General features: G+C 45.6%; 1 protein-coding gene across 4 annotated transcripts in view; it reads left to right on the top strand.

The window, feature by feature from the left end:
* SNX8 (sorting nexin 8) overlaps window positions 1-26569 on the top strand; it is a 38632-nt gene extending 12063 nt beyond the window's left edge. For 3 of the 4 annotated variants that reach the window (XM_035130973.3, XM_035130972.3, XM_088656938.1), the window contains exons 2-11: window positions 6372-6562; window positions 7794-7911; window positions 9055-9176; window positions 13401-13481; window positions 14739-14899; window positions 16440-16572; window positions 17632-17700; window positions 20417-20566; window positions 22441-22590; window positions 24022-26569. In XM_035130973.3, the coding sequence (XP_034986864.3) occupies window positions 6372-6562; window positions 7794-7911; window positions 9055-9176; window positions 13401-13481; window positions 14739-14899; window positions 16440-16572; window positions 17632-17700; window positions 20417-20566; window positions 22441-22590; window positions 24022-24135 (1289 nt within the window). In that variant the 3' untranslated portion in view covers window positions 24136-26569. The remainder of the gene's footprint in view (window positions 1-6371; window positions 6563-7793; window positions 7912-9054; window positions 9177-13400; window positions 13482-14738; window positions 14900-16439; window positions 16573-17631; window positions 17701-20416; window positions 20567-22440; window positions 22591-24021) is intronic. The other variant, XM_060282516.2, reaches the window with a different exon arrangement.
* Window positions 26570-26950: the final 381 nt, after the last annotated feature.

Below are 26950 nucleotides of genomic sequence, written 5' to 3'. Positions count from 1 at the left end.
TCCAGCCCAGACACTGAGGTCCAGCGCCAAGGGCCTTCTGGCAGTTCCCTCCCTGCGAGAAGTGAGGTTACAGGGAACCAGTCAGAGGGCCTTCTCAGTAGTGGCACCTACCCTGTGGAAAGCCCTCCCATCAGATGTCAAGGCAATAAGCAAGTATTTTACTTTTAAAAGACAACTGAAGGCAGCCCTGTTTAGGGAAGTTTTTAATGTTTGATGTTTTATCGTATTTTTAATATTCTGTTGGGAGCCGCCCAGAGTGGCTGGGGAAACCCAGCCAGATGGGCAGGGTAGAAATAACAATACTGTAATAATAATAATAATAATAATAATAATAATAATAATAAATTTATTAGATTATTCAAAAGCACATCCTATTTTCTTCAGTAGTTATAGGGTTGCAACAAAAATCAGTTAGATTAATGGATTAAAAACATATCTTCCGAATCAGAAGCTGTTTCCAATTAATAGGTCAGTAGGGTGGCGCTGTGGTCTAAACCACTGAGCCTAGGGCTTGCCGATCAGAAGGTCAGTGGTTCGAATCCTTGCGATGGGGTGAGCTCCCGTTGCTCGGTCCCTGCTCCTGCCAACCTACCGGTAGCAGTTCGAAAGCACGTCAGAGTGCAAGTAGATAATGCTCCAGCGGGAAGGTAAACGGCGTTTCCATGTGCTGCTCTGGTTCGCCAGAAGTGGTTTTGTCATGCTGGCCACATGACCTGGAAGCTCTACGCCGGCTCCCTCGGCCAATAACGCGAGATGAGCGCCGCAACCCCAGAGTCGGTCATGACTGGACCTAATGGTCAGGGGTCCCTTTACCTTTTAGAACATACTTTTAAAAATGCTTAGAAAAATTGCAGGTGTGAAGTCCCATCTTAAGAGCTCTTCTGTGTGTGTGAGAGAGAATGGGAATGCTGTTTCTTAGGGTATAGTTACTGTAAAAAGAGCTGTGCTTCATCTAAAAGCAAAGGCTGGTTTTTTTCTTCCTCACAGCTTTTGTTTTTCTAGTGAGGAAATTCGTGTAGTTCTTTGGGTTGCAATCCTGCGTGAAACCCAGGGCCGTCTTAAGCATGTCGGGTGCCCTGGCGCCGTGGTGCGGAGATCGCTCCGGCGCCCCGCCCCGTTTCTTGCCACAGCTGGTGGGCGGGTACGCGCACAGCGCGGCGCCCCCCTGGCAGCCCTGCGCCCTGCGCCACCCAGCCTTCCCCTAGAGCCGGCCCTGCGTGCACCTCTGTGGGAGCAAGCACCATCTAACATGGTGCGACTTGGGTCTGACTACTCATTGAATTGTGCCGCTGATTAATTCACAGACCAAAATAAAAAATCAGTCCAGTTATTTGATTAACATTTGTTTAATTGGTGACAAATGTGCTTCAACAAATTAATTGATATGCACATTATCAACACTGATAATACTTTGGCAGAAGTAGAGGGGACGCAACATTTCTATGAACAAAAGCATCTGTTGCTCAGAAGAAAGGATGTGTCAGTTCCTCTTGTGACAATATGCCGGAACAGTCATATTTGGTGAGGGCGCCCATCAATCTTGGCTCTGTCAACCCATCGCCCAAGGGGTAAGGCATTTGCTTTGCATGCAGAAGGTCCCAGGTTCAACCCCCTGGTATCTCTAGGTGGCCAGGGAATGCCCCTGTCTGAGACCCTGGACAGCTGCTGCCAGTCAGTGCTGAGACAGTTAGATGGGCTGGTGGTTTGCCTATGTATATGGCAGCTTCCTGTGGTGCTGTAAGTAATAGATGCTATTGATAGATTGAAGTACATTCTCTTTCTTTGCATACGATGCCATCTTCAGCTTCAAGGCAGAGTGGTTAAAAATCAACGATTTTTAAAAAATCAGATTTTTTCTATTTAAATCCTGATTTTTTTTTATTTAAATTTGATTTTTAAAATAAATTGCTTTTGGAGGGAAAATCTTTTCAAATATAGTTTTCTATTTAAGTTACATTATAGCCCAAAGGCTATTCATCAGGAAATAAGGATTTGTTTTAAGTTTTTCATGTGTGCTAAAAAAAAAATTGTTTTGTTTTTTGAAAAAAATTGTTCAACCACATCAATTAACAAACATACATACATAGGGTATAATGTTCTTGTTTCAGTTGAATAAATTGTTTAAATTGTTACTAAGGAAATGATTATTTTTCTCCTTCCAATAAGGTACAGCAGAAAAGTTGTCCGAATATAAACAGTTATCTTATTAAACCTCACAATGATTTCATAATTATCTATGTATTTCTAATAATATAACCAGATCAGTAATTTTTGATATGAACTGCTCTGAAAATTTATTATTCCGAAAATGAAAACTTCATCTGGTTGTAAATATTAAGAGTATACCAACAAGAATGAGTCTTTCTGTAAAAAAATGATTTAAATCAAGTCTTTCTGACTAGTGAATTAAATCGTGATTTAAATTGATTTGATTAAAATCAAATCCACCCTGATTCAAGGTGCGAGAGTGTTAATACCGGTAGATGAAGGCGTCCAGTACCTGTTCACATGAGAACTTCTCATACCTGAGTGGCTTATGCCTCATCAGTTGATGAGTCTGATGGGATGCTGGAGAAGATGGCCTGAGGGTCAGGAGCAGGAGAAGCAGATTGGGTGTGACGAGGAAAAGCATTTGGGTGGAGCAGAAAAGCTCAGGGTTGTGGAAGAAGACAAAACCACAAGTACAGTGGTACCTCGGTTTATGAACACAATTGGTTCCGGAAGTCTGTTCATAAACTGAAGCGTTCATAAACTGAAGCGAACTTTCCCATTGAAAGTAATGGAAAGTGGATTAATCTGTTCCAGACAGTCCGTGGAGTACTTAAACTGAAGCGTTCATAAACTGAAGCGAACTTTCCCATTGAAAGTAATGGAAAGTGGATTAATCCGTTCCAGACGGGTCCGCGGAGTACTTAAACTGAAGCGTTCATAAACTGAAGCATGGGTGTAATTGGTTCCGGAAGTCTGTTCATAAACTGAAGCGTTCATAAACTGAAGCGAACTTTCCCATTGAAAGTAATGGAAAATGAATTAATCCGTTCCAGATGGGTCCGTGGTGTTCATAAACCGAAAATTCATAAACCAAGGTGTTCATAAACCGAGGTTCCACTGTATCTAAGGAAGCGTTAGCTTGCATTTCTTAGGCATGTTTGAAGCTGAAGGGGAATTAAGGTTTTAACGTTTGGGAGGCACGAAGAGTTGTCGCTTGGGATTTTTCTAAAGGAAAGGCACAGTGCATCTTTTAAATATAGGTGTTTCAAATGCCTCAGGACCTCCAGGTTAAATATTTGCTATGAGTTGATGGGTGCCAGACTCCTCTGGTCCATGGATCCAGAGTGTTAACATCTAATCAAGCCAGGCCTGGGTGATGGGCCATTAAGATAACAAAGGAAAGGGAGCACTGTGCCAGATTACAAATGGATGGAGCCATCCCTTGACTCGCAGACAGTGAGAAGGAGAAAAGCCAGAATTCGAAGTAGAGGCATAGCAGCAAGCTGTGGAGAGAGTCAGAGATCAATGTTTGGTTTCGGTTTGAATCCAAGGCTGTTTCTATGAGAGAAGCAAGACCCCCCTTGGGGTGTTAATGCTGTGAACCTCTCCATCGTAGGCTCATGTTGTATATATGTGTAAATGAACTTATATTATAAAGTCACCACCATCTCGGCTGTGCCTCATCTCCAAAAGGACGTGAGAAATTGGGGGTCTACGCAGTGACAGTAATTTTGTGATAGCAATTGGGGAGGAACACAAATAAAACTACCTGTTGGGGTGTATGTGTCCCCCTTTGCTGCAGAAGCACGAATCTGTGCTGGACGTTGCCTTACCCTTTCCTTTCCGCCTTGCCCCTTTGCTAGGCCAACTAATTTGTGCCACCTGTCACGTAGGTGGAAGAACGAGGCCTGGAGATCTTGAGAGATTTGAGAGGCATTGCTATCATCACTTCACTTGCCATTATTCCACGACTCTGATAACTTCCAGGAATCTTGATGTGGGTTTGAATACATTTGCTTTCTGTCTGGAATGGCTCCTTGCTTACAGCTTGCCTGATCAGCATCCTGAACAATGCAGGCTGAACATAGAAGCAATATAGCTATGCAGTCGTGACTTTCTGAATATGGTGTATGTATGGAGAGCACGAAGCCTTAAATTGTGCCGGTGGCCTGGTGCAGTGCCTAAGAGTTCTGGCTGTGTGAGTGAGTTTACATCAGGGGTGGGAAACCATTTTCAGGCCAAGGGCTGCATGCTCCTCTGGGCAACCTCCCAGGGGCCACATGCCAGGGGAATACGGCTGTCGGAAACAGGATACATTGACGGAGTCCAAGGGCACATGCAGGAGGCAGTCAAGGAGAGTGTGAAGCAGGCACAGCAAACTCGGCCCTCCAGATGTTTTGGGACTACAACTTCCATCATCCCTGACCACTGGTCCTGTTAGCTAGGGACGATGGGAGTTGTAGTCCCAAAACATCTGGAGGGCCAAGTTTGCCTATGCCTGGTGTGAAGGGATGTGGCCCAGGGAAAGAGAGAGGACAGGGGAGGAGGTGCAGCCTAGGGGCTAGATAGAGAAGACTAGACCAATGTTCCCCACCCCCTTTATACCTTTCCTTAACCCTGCCAGCCTTCCTTTTTTACAGCATAAGGCAGGGGTCAGCAACCTTTTTCAGCCATGGGCTGGTCCATCATCCCTCAAACCATGTGGCGGGCCAGACTATATTTTGGGGGGGAAATGAACAAATTCCTATGCCCCACAAATAACGCAGAGATGCCTTTTAAATAAAAGGACACATTCTACTCATGTAAAAACACGATGATTCCTGGACCGTCCGTGGGCTGGACTGAGGCAGTGATTGGGCCGCATCCGGCCCACAGGCCTTAGGTTGCCTACCCCTTGGAAGGCACACCTGGCCAGTAGCTTGCGAGTTGCTCTCCTGGTCTGCATTGCTGGATACAGGGACTTCAGAATCGGGAATAAGCCTGAGCTCTGTCTGAAAGGCAAAACATCTGCTGTGCTCCATTGACACATGGTTCCTGAAGGGAGAACTTCAATTCCAGGGATTCTTCTGCAATAAGAAACAACCTTTTAAAAAGGAGGTTGAAGCTAGCAACACTCCACAGCAGAGCAAAGTGCGTTCACCATGGAAACACCTGCCTTCTCAGACACACCAGAGTTGGGAGCTAGGTCGCTTGTAAAGGCTTCTCTCCTTAGACAACCTGCTTTCATTTTATTGAACCTTTTTATTGCCCGTTGTTGGGTTTTTCTGCCTCTTGTCACCTTACTTAAGGGGTGATATAGTCATGTTCAAATATATGAAAGAATGTCATATGGAGGAGGGAGAAAGGTTGTTTTCTGCTGCTCCAGAGAAGCGGACACGGAGCAATGGATTCAAACTTCAAGAAAGAAGATTCCACCTAAACATTAGGAAGAACTTCCTGACAGTAAGAGCTGTTCGGCAGTGGAATTTGCTACCAAGGAGTGTGGTGGAGTCTCCTTCTTTGGAGGTCTTTAAGCAGAGGCTTGACAGGCATATGTCAAGAATGCTTTGATGGTGTTTCCTGCTTGGCAGGGGGTTGGACTGGATGGCCCTTGTGGTCTCTTCCAACTCTATGATTCTATGTACTTTCTGATTTCAGCTGCTGCATCTTGCCTTGAGAATTTTGGATTGAAAGCTAGCCCGAGCGTTAGTAATTAATTAATTATACCCTGCCCAACTGGGTGGGATTCCCCAGCCACATATAAATGAATGATATGGATAAACCCACCTCCCTACGGGGGGGCAGGAGAGGATGAAGCAGAGAGTATTATTAGGCTGAATTAGTCCTGGTGACATAGTCAAACCAGGGCAGAGGAAAATCTCTTACCTTGGGCTAACTGAGGGTCTGACTCTCCCACCGCCACCCCTGCCTTTCCAAGCTGCATGAAATGAAGTGCCTTTCCATGCTTTGGGGAACTGTTTTAGGATGCTCATTCACAGCCCATAGTTCAAATAGCGATGCCTTTCTTTCAACAAGCTGTTGTAGTTAGCAGGATCCAAGAATACTGACTCAGGGACTTGCTCAGATTCGTGTCTTAGCGGGAGCAAACCAGGCAGGAAATACCGGCCTCTTGGCTGGCTTACAGCGTGAGAGGTTTTGGCACATGTCCAAGAAGAGCAGCCGGCTTCTTGCTTAAGTGTGAGATTAGGGATCTCCCTGAGTTTTGCAGGGAAGGATTTGCTGACTCTTCCCTGCCTGCCCAGCTGCTTCGGAAAGAGCGTCCTGAAGGGTGTTCCTGGCTTCTGCTTCGGGGGCAGAGGAAGAAATCAGAAGCCCGGGCTGTTGCTCCTGCAGCGTTTTCCTCTAGTGTTTTCCTCTTTTGATTCTCCTCTTTCTGCTAGACTCTGCAAAGCCTCCAAGTGATCTGAAGGAGCCAGAAGAGTCCCAGGGGATGCAGACGTCCCAGGGGAACCCGCTTGTGCTTCCCCACACCCTCCCAGAGCTGTTGAGCAAGGACACGGTGCAAGTGGAGCTGATTCCTGAGAAAAAGGGCCTCTTCCTGAAACATGTGGAATATGAAGTTTCCAGTAAGGTAATGCCACTCTCTGCTGAACCGAAGAAGAAAGGGTGGGGAATCCTTTCCCTGCATTACCATAGTTTCTGTGTTGGGCTGTCACCTGCTTGAAAAGTCATGTCATTCCAAAGGGTGGGGGAGGGGTGACTGCTTCCTTTGTTTTGAGATACCAATGCACCCATGTAGCCTGGACCATTTTGAAAGAGGGATTCCCTCCTGCCTATGAGAAGAGTTGAGGTGAGATGAAGAATATTCAAAGATATTTCATTCATGCCTTGCTTGACAATGCCCAGAGGTGTCTTGTTGGCCATAGTTTGCTGGCCTGCTTGGTCCTTTGGTCTAATCCAGGTTAATTCTGTGTCCAGGGCGGCTGTCTACCAGCTCCATCTGGTACACAGGCTGAGACCCTACCTGCCCGCAGACTGTCTTACCAGAGTGGTGCATGCTCTAGTTATCTCCCGCTTGGACTACTGCAATGCGCTCTACGTGGTGCTACCTTTGAAGGTGACCCGGAAACTGCAATTAATCCAGAATGCGGCAGCTAGACTGGTGACTGGGAGCGGCCGCCGAGACCATATAACACCGGTCCTAAGAGACCTACATTGGCTCCCAGTATGTTTCCGAGCACAATTCAAAGTGTTGGTGCTGACCTTTAAAGCCCTAAACGGCCTCGGTCCTATATACCTGAAGGAACGTCTCCACCTGCGTTTCTCAGCCCGGACACTGAGATCCAGCACCAAGGGCCTTCTGGCGGTTCCCTCACTGCGAGAAGCAAAGCTACAGGGAACGAGTGGCGCCCGCCCTGTGGAACGCCCTCCCATCGGAGGTCAAGGAGATAAACAACTACCTGACATTTAGAAAACACCTAAAGGCAGCCCTGTTTAGGGAAGTTTTTAATCTGTGATATTTTAATGTATTTGGGTATTTGTTGGAAGCCGCCCAGAGTGGCCGGGGAAACCCAGCCAGATGGGCGGGGTATAAAAAATAATAATAATAATAATCCATCAGGGGCTCTTGCTGAAAGGAATTAAATGTTTGAATGTTGTATATCTTGGAGCACTAGCTGCTGGGGAGCCAACAGCAAGGAACAGTTATTTCCTTTGAGCTCTGCATTTCTTGTAGGCATCTGGCTTGACATTTCTGGAAGTAGAATATGGGCTAGATGAACTTTTGGCCTGGGTTCTTCTCAAGAAATGCAGTGGGCCTGCTGAAGCACTGAAAGGGTTTCCTCCCTCTTTTTCTCCTATAGCGTTTCAGGTGCTCAGTGTACAGGAGGTACAATGACTTTGTGGTCTTCCATGAGATGCTTCTTCAGAAGTTCCCCTACCGTATGGTTCCTGCTCTTCCCCCCAAAAGAATGCTAGGAGGTACGTCTTGGGCTGCTGAGATGAGATGCGCTTGAGGAAGGGAGGAGGGTCAGAGTAGCACAGGTTCAGAGGCTCTGCAGCAACAACATTATTCCAATTCAATTCAGTTCAGGCATCACATCAAAGGGTAGTTCGTGGTAACCAAAGCTAAGAACCCACACAATGGCTTGAGTTTCCAGGTGTATAACAGGCAAACCATGGTTTGGAGCTGGTTGTGGGATTTCCTTCCCCATCTGCTCAGCACTTCTCTTAATAAATTCATTCCTGCCTCCATGGTGCAAGCCAGCCTTTTCAGATTATTTTTAGAAAAGGTCATAACTGTGGTTTGTCAGTGGCTGAATCTCTAGCTTTCTCTAGCTGAATCTCTAGTATGCAAACTGTTTGTGAGGATAACTTCAGGTGGAAAGCCCAACCATGGTTTGGCATTATGTGTGAATTCGGCCATCATGCCCGGAGGGGAAGCTAAGCCAGCAGTAAAGACCAGCAACCTTCAGGCAAACACAACACTGTCATTTTGTCCAAGTTCAAAAGCATATTTTGCCTCAGGGGTGACTCAGATGTTTCTGTACTACAGATCCTATCATCTCTTATCATTAGCCATGCTGGCTGGTGCTGATGGGATTTGTGACATGCCAGATTTTGCTGAACTACATGTTAGCCCCCTCTGAGCTATATTCTCCGGATTTGAGGAGAAGAAAATGTCTAGGAAATCCTATATTGAGAGAACTCCAGTTTTAACAAACACTGATGCGCATGAATAACACATTCAATTTGCATGATTTGTTCCGAATCCAGAGTTTGTGTTTTACATGATTTTCTGCCCCCCCAACTTCTTACTGTTTTGATAAGAATGCTGTATGCTCGAGAACATGAGAAGGAGGAGGAAGACTTCTATGAAGAGCAAGGAAGGTTTCCATCCTCCCGTTTTGGAGCCTCTAACTGTGTACACACTATACCTTCGAAGCACATTCGAAGAATATTTTCTCCCTCAAAGTATTCTGGGCCCTGTAGTTTATCCCTCATAGAGTTACAGTTCCCAGCGACCTTAAGCAAATTGGTTTTATGTCTAAACAGAGGTGGTAGAGGAGCTTCTCAGGGTTGGAGGTTTATTTTTTTTATCCTGCACCGTGTTCCTTCTCAAAGCTGACCGAGAATTTATCGAGACGAGGCGGCGCGCCTTGAAGCGCTTCATTAACCTGGTGGCTCGGCACCCTCCGTTCTCAGAAGATGTGCTTTTGAAGCTGTTCCTCTCCTTCAGTGGGTCGGTGAGTACAATGAAGCTGGACAATGAAAGATTCAGGGTTAAACTATGGAACTCTCTTCCGCAGGAGGCAGTGGTGGCCACCAACTTGGGCGGGTTTTAAAAGGGCCAGACAAATTCATGGAGGAGAGGGCTGCTGATGGCTATTAGCCAGGTTGGCTATGCTCTGGCTCTATGGTCAGGAGGCAGTAATGCTTCTGAATACCATTTGTTGAAAACCAAATAGTGGGAGACAGCTCTTGTGCTTGGTTCCTGCTTGCAGGTGTCCTAACAAGCATCTGGTTGGCCACTGTGAGAACAGGATGCTAGACTGTGTGGGCCATATTGGCCTGATCCAGCAGGCACTTCTTACGCTCTTACTCCTGAGTAGTGCATTACAGTGTATGTTGGATACATCTGTGTGGACCAGGAAACTCCTCTCACTAACCCTTGTCTAATTCCAAGTACCGTACTGGCCCGAATATAAGCTGCACCCGAATATAAGCCACACCTTTAAAATTCGAGGGAGGAAAAAAAAGAAAATACCCGAATACAAGCCGTTCCCTTAGAATTCCGCATGCACTCACACCCATTCCATTTTACTATAGCTCTGTTTCAGCAGCGATATCGTAAAAGCCAGTTTTTGTAAGGTCGCGAATTTAAGCCGCACTTTAACTTTTCATGGTCAGAATTTTTTTTGGGGGGGGGGGGAGTGACGCTTACATTCAGGCCAATACGGTATAATAATGCTAACCAAGGGGAATATAGAAGAATCTTCCTTATAGCAAAGGTGCTTCTGGATGTGGACCATATATATGGTCATTCAGATCTGGTATTTTTTCCGGTATGTGCGTTTGGCATGTTAGCTTCTATACCTTTTCAATTAAAACTGTTCATTGCTAATCTTCCGCTAGCTGTCCATCTCAATGGGCAGAGTTTGATGGGATATATCTGGACTGTGTGTCTCCGCCACTCGCCCAAACTACCTTTTCCAAATTCACAGGAAGTGTGCACAAGCAAACATTGCCAGTCTTATCTATCTTTGAAAATGGCAGAAATGGTTAAGTGGCAAGGAAGGGATGAGTGCAGGGGATAGAGCAGTCTTTGCCAGCCTGGTGCTCTCCAGATATTTTAGACTGCGACTCACATCAGCCTTAGCTGGAGAGCACCGGGTCCTGGAAATTAGGACAGAGGGGCCCTGAGGACTGTGATGGAATCTTGCCTATGGGTTCTATGAGGAATGCATTTTTTATTTTTAATAATGGTTCTATCCAAGACATTCCAAAGATTCCAGAAGAATAGAATGGACATGCTGTTGCACATTTCCAGATTTCTGTTTTGGCAACCTTGAGGGCTGGAAAAATGCTTTTAAAGGGGAGCTAAGATTGTCCACAAGGTCAACTTTGCGGCAAAATCCATGGCTTATGTGAAATAGAGGCACTCTGGATGGTGTGTCTCTTGCATTGATCACTTTGGATTGTATCCAACTAAGTCCTGCCTAGAGTAGATCCATTAAAATTACAGATCCTAACATAACCATGACCACTAAATTCAGTGGGTCGATACTGAATGGGACTAATACTGGATACAACCCTTTTGAGCTTCATTAAAATACCTTTCAATGGGTCTCATAGTTTTAAAGTTGACAGTTCTTAGTATCCTCTGATAGTTGTTTGGAATGATTTCTAAAAACCCTTTTGTGTATCCCATTCAGTCTGCCTTAAAATGCTTGCCCCTTCTCTCTACCCCTCTAGCAATGAACAGACCACATACTGTTAAGTAACTTTAAAAGTTTTACTTACTAAATCCAAAGGTCTGATTCATGCATTGTTCTGAGCAGCAGCAAGGAGAACATATGGAGTTTACTCTTGGGTGCAAAATACAAAATATAGTTTCAAATATGCGGTCTGAAGTTTGAGCATGTTCAGTCATGTCCACCCTGGTCAGTTACATGGCACGGAGAGAGTAAGATTAAAAGGCTGAGAAGCAGCGTCACTTCCTCCCTCAGGAAGATAAGGGGGCATGGCCTAGTTGAGTCTATGAACAGACCTCTCTGATCTTTTTTTATTTAAAAAATGATTTTGCATTTTCTATTTTATATAAACAAGCGAAATAAAAACATAAACATATAATCCCCTTTGGCTCCCCCCTCCATTGTGGATCTTAATATAATGATTTCCCCCCTCTGCATCTCTTTCATAACTCTATTCTTATAAATTCTTTATAATTCCATAGTTCAAATTTGGCCGCAAGTTTTCTGTCAATCCTACCAATGTGTGTAATTGTTTACAATAGTTTTTCAAATAGATTATAAACTTTCCCCATTCTTTATTAAAGACCTCCTCTTCCTGATTTCTAATTCTTCCTGTAAGTTTTGCCATATCGGCATAGTTCATTTTATCTGCCACTCTCATTTGGTCAGAGTTGTACAGTCTTTCGATTTCTTGGCTGACAGAATCTGTGCAGCCATGGTCACGTACATGAATAGTTTCATTTGGTTCTTTGGGATCTCTGGTCCTGTAGTGCCTTAAAAAAGGCTTCTGGTTTCTTTGGTTATTTTCAACAATTTCCCCCCACCCCTTTCATTATATATCATTTCTCAGAATTCTTTTATCATCTTACATGACCACCACATGCGATGATGATGATAATAATAATAATAATAATAATAATAATAATAATAATAATAATAATATATTATTTATACCCCGTCCATCTGGCGGCTTACAACAGAAAAATGAAATAAAATAATCTATTCAACATTAAAAGCCTCCCTAAACAGGGCTACCTTCAGATGTCTTCTAAAAATCTGGTAGCTGTTTTTCTTTTTGACATCTGATGGGAGGGCGTTCCACAGGGTGGGCGCCACCACCGAGAGGGCCCTCTGCCTCGTTCCCTGCAACTTGGCTTCTCGCAATGAGGGAACCGCCAGAAGGCCCTCGGTAATGGACCTCAGTGTCCGGGCAGAACCATGGGGGTGGAGACGCTCCTTCAGGTATACTGGACCGAGGCCATTTCGGGCTTTAAAGGTCAGCACCAACACTTTGAACTGTGCTCGGAAACGTACTGGGAGCCAATGTAGATCTCTTAGGACTGGTGTTATGTGGTCTCGGCGGCTGCTCCCAGTCACCAGTCTAGCTGCCACATTCTGGATTAGTTGTAGTTTCCAGGTCACCTTCAAAGGTAGCCCCACGTAGAGCGAATTGCAGAAAAGTACCCTCTTTCTCTTTACATTTCCAGCATGTTTTAGACTTTGATTTATACATTTTAGCTAATTTACTAGGAGTTAAATACCAATGATGTGTCATTTTCATATAATTCTCCTTCAAAGTGTAACATGAGACCTCTCTGATCTTAACCCTTTCATGCACAAACTAGCAGTTATAAATAGTTGTGTTTGACAGCAATGTCCCACATTAAGGCCTTTCCTCTTCTTGGATATTCAAATGTATTGTTGTGCCAGAGCATAGATGGTTCACTCTTGAAGAAGCCAGACTGGAAATGAAGTGCTCTAAGATACAGTGCTGTGGCGTTCAGCAGGAATCTGGCGAAATAGTTGATTTGGGAAGAGGGTGTTTTGCAAGCATAAAAAAGTAAAGGGACCCCTGACCATTAGGTCTAGTCGTGACCGACTCTGGGGTTGCGCACATTTTTGGCCGAGGGAGCTGGCGTATAGCTTCCAGGTCATGTGGCCAGCATGACAAAGCTGCTTCTGGCAAACTAGAGCAGCACATGGAAATGCCGTTTACCTTCCCGCTGTAGCGGTTCCTATTTATCTACTTGCATTTTCGAACTGCTAGGTTGGCAGGAGCTGGGACCAAGCAACGGGAGCTCACCCCGTCACAGGGATTCGAACCGCCGACCTTCCGATCGGCAAGCCCTAGGCTCAGTGGTTTAACCACAGCACCACCTGGGTACCAATGCTTTGCAAGGTCGGACTGCTGCCTGTCTCTCACGGTGGAGGGAGGAAGAAAGCGCTGCAGGTTTCCTTCCCATTACAGTCTTTGAGCTGGCCTTGCTTGGCAGCCTTGCTTTTGGTGTGTCAGATTGGCCCAGCCCCCCAAGAGGCAATTAACGGTTGGGACACATGTTTGCTTTGCCTAGAGAAGCAAAACACACCGGAGTGTTCTGTAAGGTCGTGCAGTCACAAGACATGGACTGAGGGTAAGTCACCTGATGACACAAATACTGTCTCTCTCTCCCTCCCTCCCTCCCTCTAAAACAAAATCTGTTTCCATTGCTTTTCCAGGATGTGCAGAACAAGCTGAGGGAGTTGGTCCAGGGTGTGGGAGACGAATTCATGACTTGCAAGCTAGCAACTCAGGCCAAGGTATTTGTGTCTCTCTCATGCAGCTGGAAAGTCTCCTACCTGCTTGGAAAACAGCAGCAGTTTTATTTGAACAGGAAGCTCCCAAAGGCTTCTTTTGTAACAGCGAAGAGAGGCGCTGGCTGCAATTACGCTCATTTAGGCTTCTTCGATCCCACTGACTTTGGCATTTCAGGAGCTCAATGGTGTGTGTAAGGCTCACACCCACTGTTTGCAGCTGACTCCTGGCTCTGATTAGGTGAAAGGGGAGGAGGAAAATGGTGGTCCAACAATATTCATTAACTATATAGCACCTACACTTACAAGTGTACAAGAATATATTAACAACAGACTCTGCTTGCAGTTTTGCAATCTAAAGCGCACTTTCTGGCAGCTAGAGATAATTAACTGGTTGTCTTTGTAAGGCGGGGAGTGCCTGTAATGGCGCCATCTGCTGGATCAGAGCAATTACTACAAGTTGGACTACTTTTTCCCAGTTAAAGGTAAAGGTAAAGGGACCCCTGACCATCAGGTCCAGTCGTGACCGACTCTGGGGTTGCACGCTCATCTCGCATTATTGGCCGAGGGAGCCGGCGTACAGCTTCCAGGTCATGTGGCCAACATGACAAAGCCGCTTCTGTTTGGCCCCTGTGAGAACAGGATGCTAGACTAGGTGGATGACTGGCCTGATCCAGAAGCCTATTCTTATGTTCTTACTGGAGCTTGAGGAGTCCAATTTGCATCAGGAAAATGGCACGGGGTGGGGAGGATTAACCTTGCCACCCCCAGTTCTGCATTCTTAATACAAATTAGGTCCCTTGCCGCTTGCTTTTAAGAAAATGGGAAACCTAGGTGCAGATCTCCCACCTTTGCCTTGTTTGGTTGTCTGGCTTTATAGTCCCCAACTCTATTGCAACCCTGGAAGATTTTGTAAGAAATCATCTCTTGGGCAACACATCCACCCATTTTTTTTTATTCCTGCACCACCTATTACTCCACCTTCTTGGAAAAAAGGTGGGTGCTTTTTCATCCTTATGTGATCCATGTATCGGCAGAGCCCCATCGTAACTTTCCACACCTCCCTACGTTTGCGACACTGGTAGCTGGGTGTGTGAGCGTGTGCTTGGAATTTCTTGCTTATCGGAAAAGTGGGTCGTGTAGAGTTGCAAAGAGATTCCTAATTGACATACATGCTGTCTGAGCTTGTAGGCAACTTTTCTCACTCTCTCTGTGAAGCTCTTTTGTAGGACTTGTTGTGAACTAACTTGTGTTCTACTCTAGGATTTCCTGCCACCTGATATCCAGGTCCAGTTTGCTGCCAGCAGGGAGCTGATCCGAAACATCTACAACAGCTTTTACAAACTGCGGGATCGAACGGAGAAGATAGCCTCCCGAGCAATTGACAATGCCTCAGACCTCCTTTTGTTTGGGAAGGAACTAAGGTGAACTGGATTCGGCTGAACTATCTCTTTTGCAGCCTCAGATGCAGGATAAACTAGATGATATGATGGAGATCTGTCTGGTCACTTTTTACAGGATGACAAATGGCAGCTGTTGAGGGGCCCTGATCTGTTTCGGGACTGTGGTGCTGTGGGGTGGGAGAGAAACTCTTCCGCTTTGCACTGTTTTTCTGAAACAAATCATATCTCCCCATCATCCTCACCCAAAACCTGTTCATCCCCTTAAACTCTGTAGGTGTTCCCTGTGTGCATGAATGTTTCCCCAAATGGGGCTAATAGCAACTTCTTTAGAGGGTGGGACTGGAGTAATGGAAACTTGGGGAAATGCTGCAGAGAGAGAAGGTGTTGCTTTCCTTCCTCTGTGCTGCTGCCCTGATCCACATCAAGTGTCCCACTGCTTTTGTTCGCCAGCATTTGAAGAATACAACAACAGGTGACCTTTATCTCATCTGGTTTGATCCTTAGTGGCAGAGGCGCGATACCTTTTTGCAAGAACTGTGTGCCTCTATGAGCTCACCTTCCTCTTCCATGGGGATCTTTGGAGCTAGTCTCCACCTTTTCTGATGGAACACGAATAATCTGAAGAAAGGTGTGTTTCCTGATTATTGCATGCTCCCTAAAAAGGCTAAGACAGCTTGAATTTGAGTTTAATATACACAGAGCTACCAGGGAAGATTGCAATGAGTGTGGCCACACGGGGCACTCCCTGTACCAACTGATTGCTGCTATGTTTTGCCCTAAGTTAGATCTGAACAAGCCTTAATTTTGCAGGTGGGTAAAATCACTGGTAGAGGAAGGGGGGTGCAGTGGGTGTGGTCTGCCCGGGTGTCATCCCTGAGCAGGGTTGACATCACTGCCCCACCCCCCTGGGACGCTCGCCACTCGCTGTGGGCAGCAACCTCCTGGGACGCTCGCGGCACCCCCTGGGACACATGCTGCTCGTGCCCCCCCCCCCCGGTGCAAAGCATGTGCGCCGCTCCGGGTGCCGGAGCAGTTAGCTCCGCCTTTGGGTAAAATCACCAAGGCTGTGTAAACATTGTGATTCTGTGACAGCACTGTCCAAGCACAGGATTTGATGGTGGGTGCAGAATTTGGAATCTGCTTTCATTTTGTTTAAAGCAAGTTTCTAGCACCTTGGGGGTGGTGGTTTTGCAATGATGGGCTTGGAAGTGTGTGAACAAATTAATATATACACATTTTGCTCAGTTTGCAAAATGTGTGCAAGTGGCAGGTTCCTGTTTACTTTATTGCAAAATTTTGGTTTTCATTTTTGATCCAGATCACAGACAACTCTGACAATGATCACTGATCACTGTATCCTCCGTGGCTGTCAGCTGCAAGAAGCACAGGGTGTGCACTGGGGGTGGGGGTGGGGAAAGGGGCTTGAATTGCAAAGCATAATGAGGGTCTAGTTAAAGAAGAAAACAGAGCTGTAATTTGGGACAAGGAACCCTTGGGCAGCCTGTGGGCTTTGTGGAAGTCTCTTCCTAGACCCTCTTGCATGCTTCTTTTCTTCCTGTAGTGCTCTGGGCTCCGACACAACCCCACTCCCTTCCTGGGCTTCTTTGAACAATAGTGCTTGGGGAAACCTCAAACAGGCCCTGAAAGGCCTTTCTGTCGAATTTGCACTGCTGGCTGACAAAGCTGTTCAACAGGTGAGCTCTACTGCTTTCTTCCTTGAAGAAAACGGGCTTTGTAGGTGTGCCTCTCTTTCCCCATAGCACTCCCCCCCAAAAAAATATCAAAATTCAGGGCCCTGCAGGATCAGACCTGCAAACAGCCATGTTTCTGGTTCATAGGGATACTGGTTATCATTTGGAGGGGTCAGAAGCAAGTAGCACAGCCCAAGGGAGGCAGGTTCTAAAAGGCCAATGGCCAAGAGAAAGGAAGATGGGAGTCATAACTTGAGCTCCACACCCACCCAGAATTGCTTTCCTGACACTTCTCCATCTCCTTGAGAAAAGGAGGAGGATCTGTGCCCTCCTGTGCCTTATCCATCACTGGAAGGAAGACGACAGAAATTTTCCACGCCTTGCTGAGTTTGCAGCACTGTGGTGGCTTGGTGCATGTGCATGAATATGTTTAAGGGGGAAGGTGCTGATTAATTGAAGAGTGGTCTTGGCACACACGCTTTCTCTTTCTCAATCACTCCTTTTTCTCTCTGAACTTGGAGACACTTTGCTGCTCTCTCTTTCTGCAGTGAAGAGACATCTGTTTGTTTTGACAGCCATCTGAAGCTCCTGTAGAGCAGCCAGCTTGGCTGACAAATGCCTTAGAGTGGGGATTGCAGTCTGAGGGTGTGGTTATTATACAAGGCCAGGTGTGCCCCTGATGGCTCCTCAAACCATCCGATTCTGCCTGGCTGATGAGCTAACTGCACAACAGCTTTCAGTCGTTATTGGTGTGGCTCTGCAGTGATCTGCTAGGTAATCCTCTTTGCAGCCCCGGTGGCTTAAAGAGCAAGGCATCGAACCCTGTTTCCAGATTCCCAGTCAGAGCCTCCTGGCTCATCACTTCCCTTTCTCAGGCCTCGCTTAGATTGACAGCCTTGGCATCTAAGCCTGTTAGTCCAGGGCACTCCCACTGTAGGTCTTTGAGACACGAGATGTTGGGACAAGAGACTTGGAAATGTCTTTCCCCGTGTTCTGTGCTTGGATGGACTGCAGCCCAAGTCCACCCTGTTTCTTTCACTCATTTGCCCTTCTGCTTTCTAGGGTAAACAGGAAGAGAATGATGTGGTGGAGAAGCTGAACCTTTTCCTGGACTTGCTCCAGTCCTATAAAGTAAGCCCTGCTTTCTCCCTGCCAGTGTGTGAGTAAATGGCTCAGAAACAGCTGTGTGTGCTTGCTTGAGGGCGTTACACGAGGCTTAATGGAAAACTATCCAAGGAATGAGTTGGGAGGCCAAACTAGACATTTGGGAGGTTCTGGTGGCAAGTTGGGCCTTTTTCAGGGCTGTGCGCTGGCCCTGGGAGGTGGAGCAGGGTAGGAAATATGGCCAAGATTATTTTCAGTTTCATATCATCTCAGTTTAGTGTTACGTTCAAAACCAGGAATCCCTAGAAACTATGGTTTAGTTGCTAAAGAAGCCAACTTCAAACCATAAATTATGGTTGCATGCAGCATTAAACTGCGGTTCTTTGTGTCAGAAATGGGGAGGAAAAGCCAGCTGGCTCGGCCCCAGCTGCAGCGTCTCCCCTCTCAGCCTGGCCGCTCTGGAGATCCATTGACCTCTGCTCTGACGTGCATCTGTGACTCAAGCAGAGCAGGCTTGAGCACACATTACTCAGCAGTGTAAACTGTGGCAACCGATAAAGCTTGAGGCGTGGACACATACGAAACTATGCATTTATTATACATAAATCAGGACAAAGAAAACATGGCATCTCTCCTTGCCGTCTTCTTGGAGAGAGACTAAAAACAAAAACAATACAGAGCAGAAGTTCTGCTCAGGCCAGCAATCTGTGGTGGAATGTAAACAGACGTGACATGTAACTGGGTCAGAGGCTTGTCTATGTACTGTATTGCAAAGCCGTGGTTTAGTGTAACATGTGAACCAGCCCCTTATCCTACCCACATCCATGTATCCCTAATATTTTATATTGCATTTGTATGATGTATTTTAACTTCCTGTGGTGTTTTAATTCACTATGGGAGCCAATTATGTCTGATAAGTGGGGTATGAATGTAGTACGTCCCCCTTTTACAGATGGGGGGGGGTAGAGGCTGAGGAAAGGTGGGTTGCTTAAGGCCCACATAGTTAAACTGTGGCAAATATGAGATCTGAATGAAAAGCTTCCCAGCTCAAGAGATCTGTTTCATTCTGATATTTGGAAGTGATGCAGGTAAACATTCAGACTGTGCTGGCAGAGAAGAAACTCTGCTGTGTTCATTATCCCCCCCCCAAGTGTGCTCATTATTTTTGCCCTTGACAACCTCCTGTGTCTCCAAATGCTACCTGCTATTTAACAAACCTTTAAAAAAAGATGGTAATTCTTTTTAACTTCTTTGAAATTGACTGCAGCATAAAAATAATAATAATTTCTTGGAGCAAGATGGGCCAAGATGCCCTTTTTTGCAAATCTTTTTATTAAGCATTTTAGATATATGGCACGAAACACAGAGTATAAAATACAAAACACACACACACACACACACACTGCTGGCAGCGAACAGTTTCCTGCAGTGCATTTAAAATGCAAACTGGAGAGTCAAACAGTAAAAGCCAAGTGGTGGTAAAACACAATCTCTACAGACCTAAAGCCTTTTTGAAACAGGGAGCTCTGTATGCTGCAGTGGAGGGAGGCCACCCTGGAAGATGGGTGCATTCACAGAAAAAGCCCTCTCCATTGTTCCAACCAAACAAGGGTTTGGGATGGATGAGGTCTTCTGAATCTTGCTTATATGAGCATTGCAGAACCTTTTATTTCTAGCAAAATAAAAAAAATCCTTCAGTAGCACCTTAAAGACCAACTAAGTTTATATTTTGGTATGAGCTTTCGTGTGCATGCACACTTCTTCAGATACACTAGAAACAGAAGTGTCAGACCCTATATATATACAGAGGGTGGTGGGGGTGGGTGGGAATGGGTGATGGGCTGATGGGAGTGGTAAACCTGTAGATGGCTGTTAATGGCTGCTGATGGCTGCAATTAGTCCTGGGCTGAGGTGCTAAAGAAAGCTTGATCATGCATAATGAGATAAGAATCCGATGTCTCTATTCATCCCAGGTGCTTCCATGGTTTTAAGCTTGGTAATGATTTCCAATTCAGCAACTTCTCTTTCCAGTCTGTACCTGAAATTTCTCTGTAATAAAACAGCTGCTTTGAGATCTTGTATAGAATGTCCTGGGAGATTGAAGTGTTCTCCTACTGGTTTTTCAGTCTTATGGTTCCTGATGTCAGATTTATGTCCATTTATCCTTTGGTGTAGGGTTTGGCCTGTTTGTCCAATATAGAGAGCTGAAGGGCACCGTTGGCAAATGCTATAAACTTAGTTGGTCTTTAAGGTGCTACTGAAGGATTTTTTTTATTTTGCTTCGACTCAGACCAACACGGCTACCTACCTGTAACTTTTATTTCTAAATAGTTGTGTTTTTTATCAGTTCTCCTATGCTATCTTCCCAACATGTTCTGTGGTTCTCCCCCCCCCCATTTTTTATTTTTATTTTGACAAAGTAATAGTAATGATAAATAAATAAGAACAAAAATTTTCACCCCACTGAGATCATTCCATTGTAACTATCCAACCTCCCAAAATTCCAACACCTCTTCTGATGGTTTGATCCCTTTCCTTTTTAACAGTACAAATTATAAAAACACCTTCTATATCTCCTCAAAATCATTCTCCTGCGTATTCCCCATCTTACCTTAATGGCACATGTTAATTTATCATTAATAGCTATATCCCACACCTCTTTATATCACTGTTATGTGGATTTGAGCTGTATAGAAAGCACCCTCTTTTATAGGGTGACCTGACTTTTCTCTCTGCGATGTAGGATCTTTGCGAGAGGCACGAGAAGGGAGTTCTGCACAAGCACCAGAGAGCCTTGCATAAATATAGCGCGATGAAGAGGCAGATGATGAGTGCCACAGTGCAGAACAAAGAGCCAGAGTCGGTGGAGCAGCTGGAATCCCGAATAGTGGAGGTACGGTACAATCTCCTGCTTCTTCTCCCATTGTATGTACTTTCTAAGCATTCAGGGCTTTGTGCATTCTATCCAAACCAAGGAACATGCCGGATTGGTGTCGGTGGACATATGCTGTATTCTGAGAATCTTGATGCGACGAACCCCCTCGCCAACATTGCCGATAGATTATGAGACGAAAGGGTACAGGGGTAAAGCAATCCCCGCTCAATTCCTTACGCCTTAAAATAAAACCCTCAATTCTGGGCCTCTCAGTAAAGAGAGTCTAATTCCAGCTTTCATGGCCTGATCTCACAAACACTCAGGGCTATTTGAATGAACAACCTCTTGCCTACAGAACAGGGACCCCCTCAACTCAGATCCCCACTGTATCAGTCTGCCATATCACCCTGGCAAACTTGTGGCACTCTAGGTTTTCACCATACTGCCCTTCCTGTGTGACTCTAGGACACAAACTATCCCCTTTTCCTTAGGGATGTTTTGCCCTTTTCTGAGTCTCCACCTCTGTGAGTTTTAATACGCTGCTGGAATAACCAAGACGATATTCTTTGGCACAAAAAGAAGATGAATTTTATTTTATTGAGAACATAGGTTTTTCTTTTCTTAACGATGCATAAGTTTACAAGCTTAGTTACAGTTATACATTAACTCTGTCCGACTTTAACTTCAAGTTATCCTAATCCTAACCTAAACCACCACTCTCCTGGCCCCAACACCCTTCTTTTTCCCTCTTCGTCACCACACTCCCTCTCTTCCAACTGCCAAAGGTTCTTCCCTCCTTTTAAAACCGGGCACCTTCCTGCCTCCTAAAGATGCGCTGCCAGTTAAGTTGGAGGTGGATTAACTCTTTCTAATCCAGGGTGTAATAAATATTCCATCCTGAGGCTAATCCGTTACACTTGAGCTTTCATTTTATTAGAAAAACAACAAACACATCCCACGACAGACAAGTGTCTAGCCCACCTGGCTGTGGGGAGTGCCTTGTGAAACTCCTACTAGTCAAGATTTCCAATGGTTCAGAGTGGTTTTGGGGTTTAGTCACCTTCAGTGTCTCTGGAAAATAGGGAAATACTGCTGGGCTGGGTGAAAACAAAGACACACTCTGAGAGTTACCTCTTTGATTTAGTTGTGGATCATGTGTTCTGACCCTAACGATACCTAGAGTGGTATACATGCGACACGTTAAAAAAGGAAAATGGTAAAACCATCTAAAACTCCTGCTAACATTTCCAGGTTAACAAAAACCAAACAGGTAAAACCAAAAAGTAAACTGGATCTGACATTCGGCAGCATGCAGCTGCTCACAAGGCCAGGTTGTAGCTTGGTGGAAAGCCAGGAAAGATGGGACTAAGCAGGCTCCTGTTGGCAGAGAAAGAGAAAGCACTTTGTAAAAGATGAGACGTGGAGCTTTGTCCCTAAAAGCCATCGAGAGTCTCATAGGGGATTAGGCGCTCCTACCGTCCAGATCTGGGGAGCCAGGGAAGTACAGGAAGCTGCTTCAGCGGAGCAAGGAAATAGATAATAGGCTTTGTATGGCCTGACCTGGTCAAGAAAAAAAGCCATCTGCTTTTTCCTTGCTGCCCCCTGCACTCAGTTTCTGTATCCTGCTGTATATGTGAGTATATGTGACAGGTTGGGTAAACCCCATGGTTGTTTACAGCCTCCCCTTGTCGATAATGACTTGCTGCCTCAAATTCGTGGTTACTTACAAACCTCTGGGGCTCTTGCTGTTGTGGGTGCTCAAGCTCCAGAAACAGGGGAGCTTAAATCACCCCATTCTAGCATGAGAGACAACTGTTGGGTTACGTCTATTGCATCCTGCCCTCTGTCTGCTTTCAGTAGCATCTCACTGATCTCTCCTCTTCCTTTTACAGCAAGAGAACACTATTCTGACTATGGAACTGCGGAATTACTTCTCTCTGTACTGTCTGCACCAAGAGACCCAACTGATCCACATTTACCTTCCTCTAACATCTCACATCTTGGGGGCTTTTGTCAATTCACAGATCCAGGGTCACAAGGAGGTGAGCGCCTTTTAAAATAATTGCTGTTACAATCGTACCTTGGATCCTGAACGCCTTCGTACTTGGACGTTTTGGCTCCCGAACGCCGCAAACCCGGAAGTGAGTGTTCCGGTTTGCGAATGTTCTTTGGAACCCAGGGCCGGTGCTAGGCTTTTTTTCGCCCTAGGTGAGATCACCTTCTGGCGTCCCCCCATACAAAAATAAAAAATAGAAATAGAAAAAAGTAGAAAAAAATAAAAAGTAGAAAAAATACAAATAAAACAGCTGAGAGGTGGTCCCAGGCTCCCGCGCACCTCCGGAGCTTCGCACAAGAGCGTGGGGCTGGGGCCACCTCGCTGCGCCTGTTAGCTGTAGCCTGTAGAGCGGCTTCAGGCCGCTCTCCGGAGGCACCCGCGCTTCGGGATAGCGGCCTGAAGCCGCTCTACAGCTGACAGGCGCAGCGAGGTGGCCCCAGGCTCGCCGCCTCCGAAGCTTCGCGCGGGGAGCGTGAGCCTGGGGCCGCCTCCACTGCGGCTGTCAGCTGTAGAGCGGCTTCAGGCCACTCTCTGGAGGCATGTGCGTGCCTCTGGAGAGCGGCCTGAAGCCGCTCAGCACTGGGGGGTGGCGGGCGGGCAGGCTGGCCAGCGCCCCCTCCATTCTGGCGCCCTAGGCAGCTGTCTAGGTCGCCTGAATGGATGCACCGGCCCTGTTGGAACCCCAACATCCAATGTGGCTGGTGCAGCTTCCGATTGGCTGCAGGAGCTTTCTGCAGCCAATCAGAAGCCGCACTTTGGTTTCTAAATGTTTTGGAAGTCGAACGGACTTCCGGAACAGATTCCATTTCACTTCCAAGATACGATTGTATTACTTATTCAGTTGTTTCTCACAGGAGCCCAGAGTGGAAAACAACAAACAGCACAGATTTTTAAAAATATTTGCAGCCTGTCTGTATATCTGTCTGTATCTATATAAATAGATACTTGATGGGTGATCGTTCCTTTCAGCTTCTGCCAGTTTGGTTTTGTTTAAGTGCCCCCCCCAAATGAGAATTCCCAGTTCTTTTTGGGCTTGGTGAAGGCAGAATCCCCTCTAAGCCAGTGTGTATTTATTAATGAATAAATGGACCTGCAACCCAATGTTGCAGAGTGGAGAGTTCCTTGTTCTGGGTTTGTGCCAGTCAGCCAGATACTCCACTCCCATCCCCTCCACAACATTTTCCATATCGCTGTTTCCAAAAGAGCAATTTACCAATGGCAACAAGTGGGCTGCTTTGAAGCAGTACAAGGCTTGAAAAAGTCAGGGGTTCAGTCTTCTGTGTAATGCTTCTGTAAAAGTTTGGCTTACTCTTGAGGCTTGCTTCCCCCACCCCACAACGCTGCCTTGGGTGCAGCTCCTCAAGGACCTCGCTGACTTGCCTGAATGTCAAATTGTGCCCTTCTCTCCTCCCTTTAGATGAGCAAAGTCTGGAATGAACTGAAGCCAAAGCTGAGCTGCCTTTTCTCCGGATCAAGGAACATGTCAGCTCTACCCTTGTCCTCCCAGGAAGTCAACTTCTTTCCTAGTTAATGCTTTTGGACTGTGGAAGGTGACAGGGAGCGAAAGGGAGGAGCTCATTCTCCTGCGCATACGAATGTCAAGAAGTCTCCTCCCATTGGCTATATTAGTCCATGTTGTTTCCTTTTGCTGCTTTGAGCTGCTCCATGATATGTGGGCTGCTAGGAAATGTGCCAGTGCGTAGAGCGAGAATGAGCAAGTTCAAACGGTTGTTATCTCTGCTTAACCAGTTTTGGTTGTGCGCACAGCCCCTTTGTGCGACTGATCAAACACAGCAGTGAATCTTTCACTCACTTGTTTCCCATTCATCCAAACCAGGAAGTTGTGGTTAGCAGCTTTGGAATAAGCCACAATAGTAAACCATGGTGTGCTGTTGGCTTAATGTACTGGCCTGCTCTGAAGCTGTTGACCAGATACTTCTTCAGACGTATCTGAAGAAGTGTGCATGCACATGAAAGCTCATACCAATAACAAACTTAGTTGGTCTCTAAGGCATAGCTGCCAAGTCTCCCGTATTCCCCGGGAAACCCCCGTTTTTCCAGCTGTTCCGCGGCGGCCATTTTGGAACTGGGCGGAGCATGCTCAGAAGCAACTTTTGATGCTGCTCTGCCCAGTTCCAAAATGGCTGCAGTGCGACTTCCGGTCTGCTACTTCCGGTCCGATCCCTTATTTCTCAAACAGGAACTTGGCAGGTATGCTCTAAGGTGCTACTGGAAGGATATTTTTTTTTAAAAAAATGGTTTTGACTACGGCAGACCAACATAGCTACCTACCTATATCTAGACCATACCGTAGTTTGCCAATTTGGGTGAAATGGGAAAATCATATTAATGGAAGACTTCCTGACTTGCTCAAGTGGAACAACGAGGCTGTTTGTTCAGCCAAAAGGCTTATTCAGATCTTGGTATTTAGCAGAGTTGAGAATCAGTCTCTCACCTTTTATATTGTTTTTGAAGGACTCTGGGGTGACGATGAATTTCTTTGCTCCAAAAGCTTTGGTTTTATTCTCTGCTAGGACCCTTCTGTTGCTGATATACTCTTCAATTTGATTATTTTTGGACTTTATTGATTGGCTCTAGGGAAGCAACTCTTTTGCAAAGTAACTATCCTCAAAGGATTCTCGTGAATTTTATTTCATTATTAAGGGAGGGATCAGCACTCAGTGGTCACAGCTCCCAGATTCAATGCTTGCCATCTCCCATTAGAAGGCTCATGCAGCAGGTGAAGGTTGGCGAGGGTCCTTCTCTGCCTGAGGCTCTAGAGGGCCACTGTCTGCCAGACAAGACGGGACTGGGCTAGATGGGCAATAGTCTTCCTATGTGCCTTACTTTATATGTTCCTGAGAATGCAGGCGGCAAAGGTGAGGGTGAGCAGTGTCATGGGCCAAATCTGTCCCCAAGTGGGTTGCTACCCAATCACCTGCCCAAAGACACAAAGGCTGTGTACACACTCCCATTAACTCTGCATCAAGTGTGCTCCTACAGCATTTGGGAAGTAGTGAGCATGTGATGGCCAGATCTATGGCCATCTGCCATGGATGCTTTGGTTGAGATTCCTGCATTGCAGGGGGTTGGACTAGAGGACCCTTGGGGTTCCCTTCCAACTCTACAATTCTATGATCCATTCATTCCTTATAGAGTACTGCAGTTTGATGCATTTCCCTCCAAACCGGCTTCAATTTGAATTGAGAAAAGGACAATCGAGTTGCATTTTCAGCCGGTATCCTATACACAGTCACAATGTGCAGAAAGAGAGCTGTGCCTGTGGCATTAGGGCAGGCATCCCCAAACTTCGGCCCTCCAGATGTTTTGGACTACAATTCCAATCATCCCTGACCACTGGTCCTGTTAGCTAGGGATCATGGGAGTTGTAGGCCAAAACATCTGGAGGGCCGCAGTTTGGGGATGCCTGCATTAGGGCACACCAGCAGTTCACGTTGCTTGTGGCAGTTGATACCTTTGCCACCTTCCACTTCTTAAAAGTGGTTCTCCAGCAAAACCAACTGCTGGCCAGGGACCAAAGGGACAGTTGAAATTACACATTTTCTATCAGAAAACTTCTTTTACATACGCTTCTGTTTCAGCGTGGTGTGTTTTCAGTGATGTACACATGCAAGGAAGCTGTATCCTTTTCTGGGTATACATCCTCTCCAAAATATATCAAACACAAAGGGTGAAAACCATGACAGGAAGATGTAATGTGGAATATCTACATTAAAGGCCGTCTTTAGAAAGCCATGCAGAATATCAGAATAATTTGTATATCAAATACACACTTATTTCCAAATGGGGCTAATGAAGTCAAAAAAGAATTTAGCATTCCACAAAGGAATGAAGCACAGATTTCAAAGTTGTTAAACTGAGATAGTATCAAATACTACTCAACCAAGTATAATGCCTTAAGGATGAATTAAAGAGAAAATAAACAATTGAATTGAGCAAGCAAATATATTAACTTCACACACTTTAGTGTTTGCTATTTTACTGTCTGGGAGATTTTTAGAGATATCATAGATAAATACATTTTAATATATTCTGAACTGCTTTCTGATATGGTCTATTAATTCAGATATCTTGCGGTTTATATTTTTTGCTGGTATGCATTTCATATATTTTATCTGTTTGGTTGTGTTTTGTCTTCCACATTTTTGGTGCTTAAAAAAAAATCTCTACATATGCACACTGCAGTATGGAAGTATGCAGCCATCAGCCGTTTTTCAGAAGCATGACATGGGGATCACACTGGAAGCAGCCACATTATTTCCAGCTTCAAAAGGCGTGTGAAGCGTTTGCCTTCACTCTTACCTTTAGAATCGCAAGATATGTGT

The sequence above is a fragment of the Zootoca vivipara genome, chromosome 13 (assembly GCF_965207765.1).
Source record: "Zootoca vivipara chromosome 13, rZooViv2.hap1.1, whole genome shotgun sequence".
NCBI classification, from domain to species: domain Eukaryota; kingdom Metazoa; phylum Chordata; class Lepidosauria; order Squamata; family Lacertidae; genus Zootoca; species Zootoca vivipara.
Note: the sequence above shows the minus strand (reverse complement) of the source record. Positions and strands in the feature narration are given on the sequence as shown.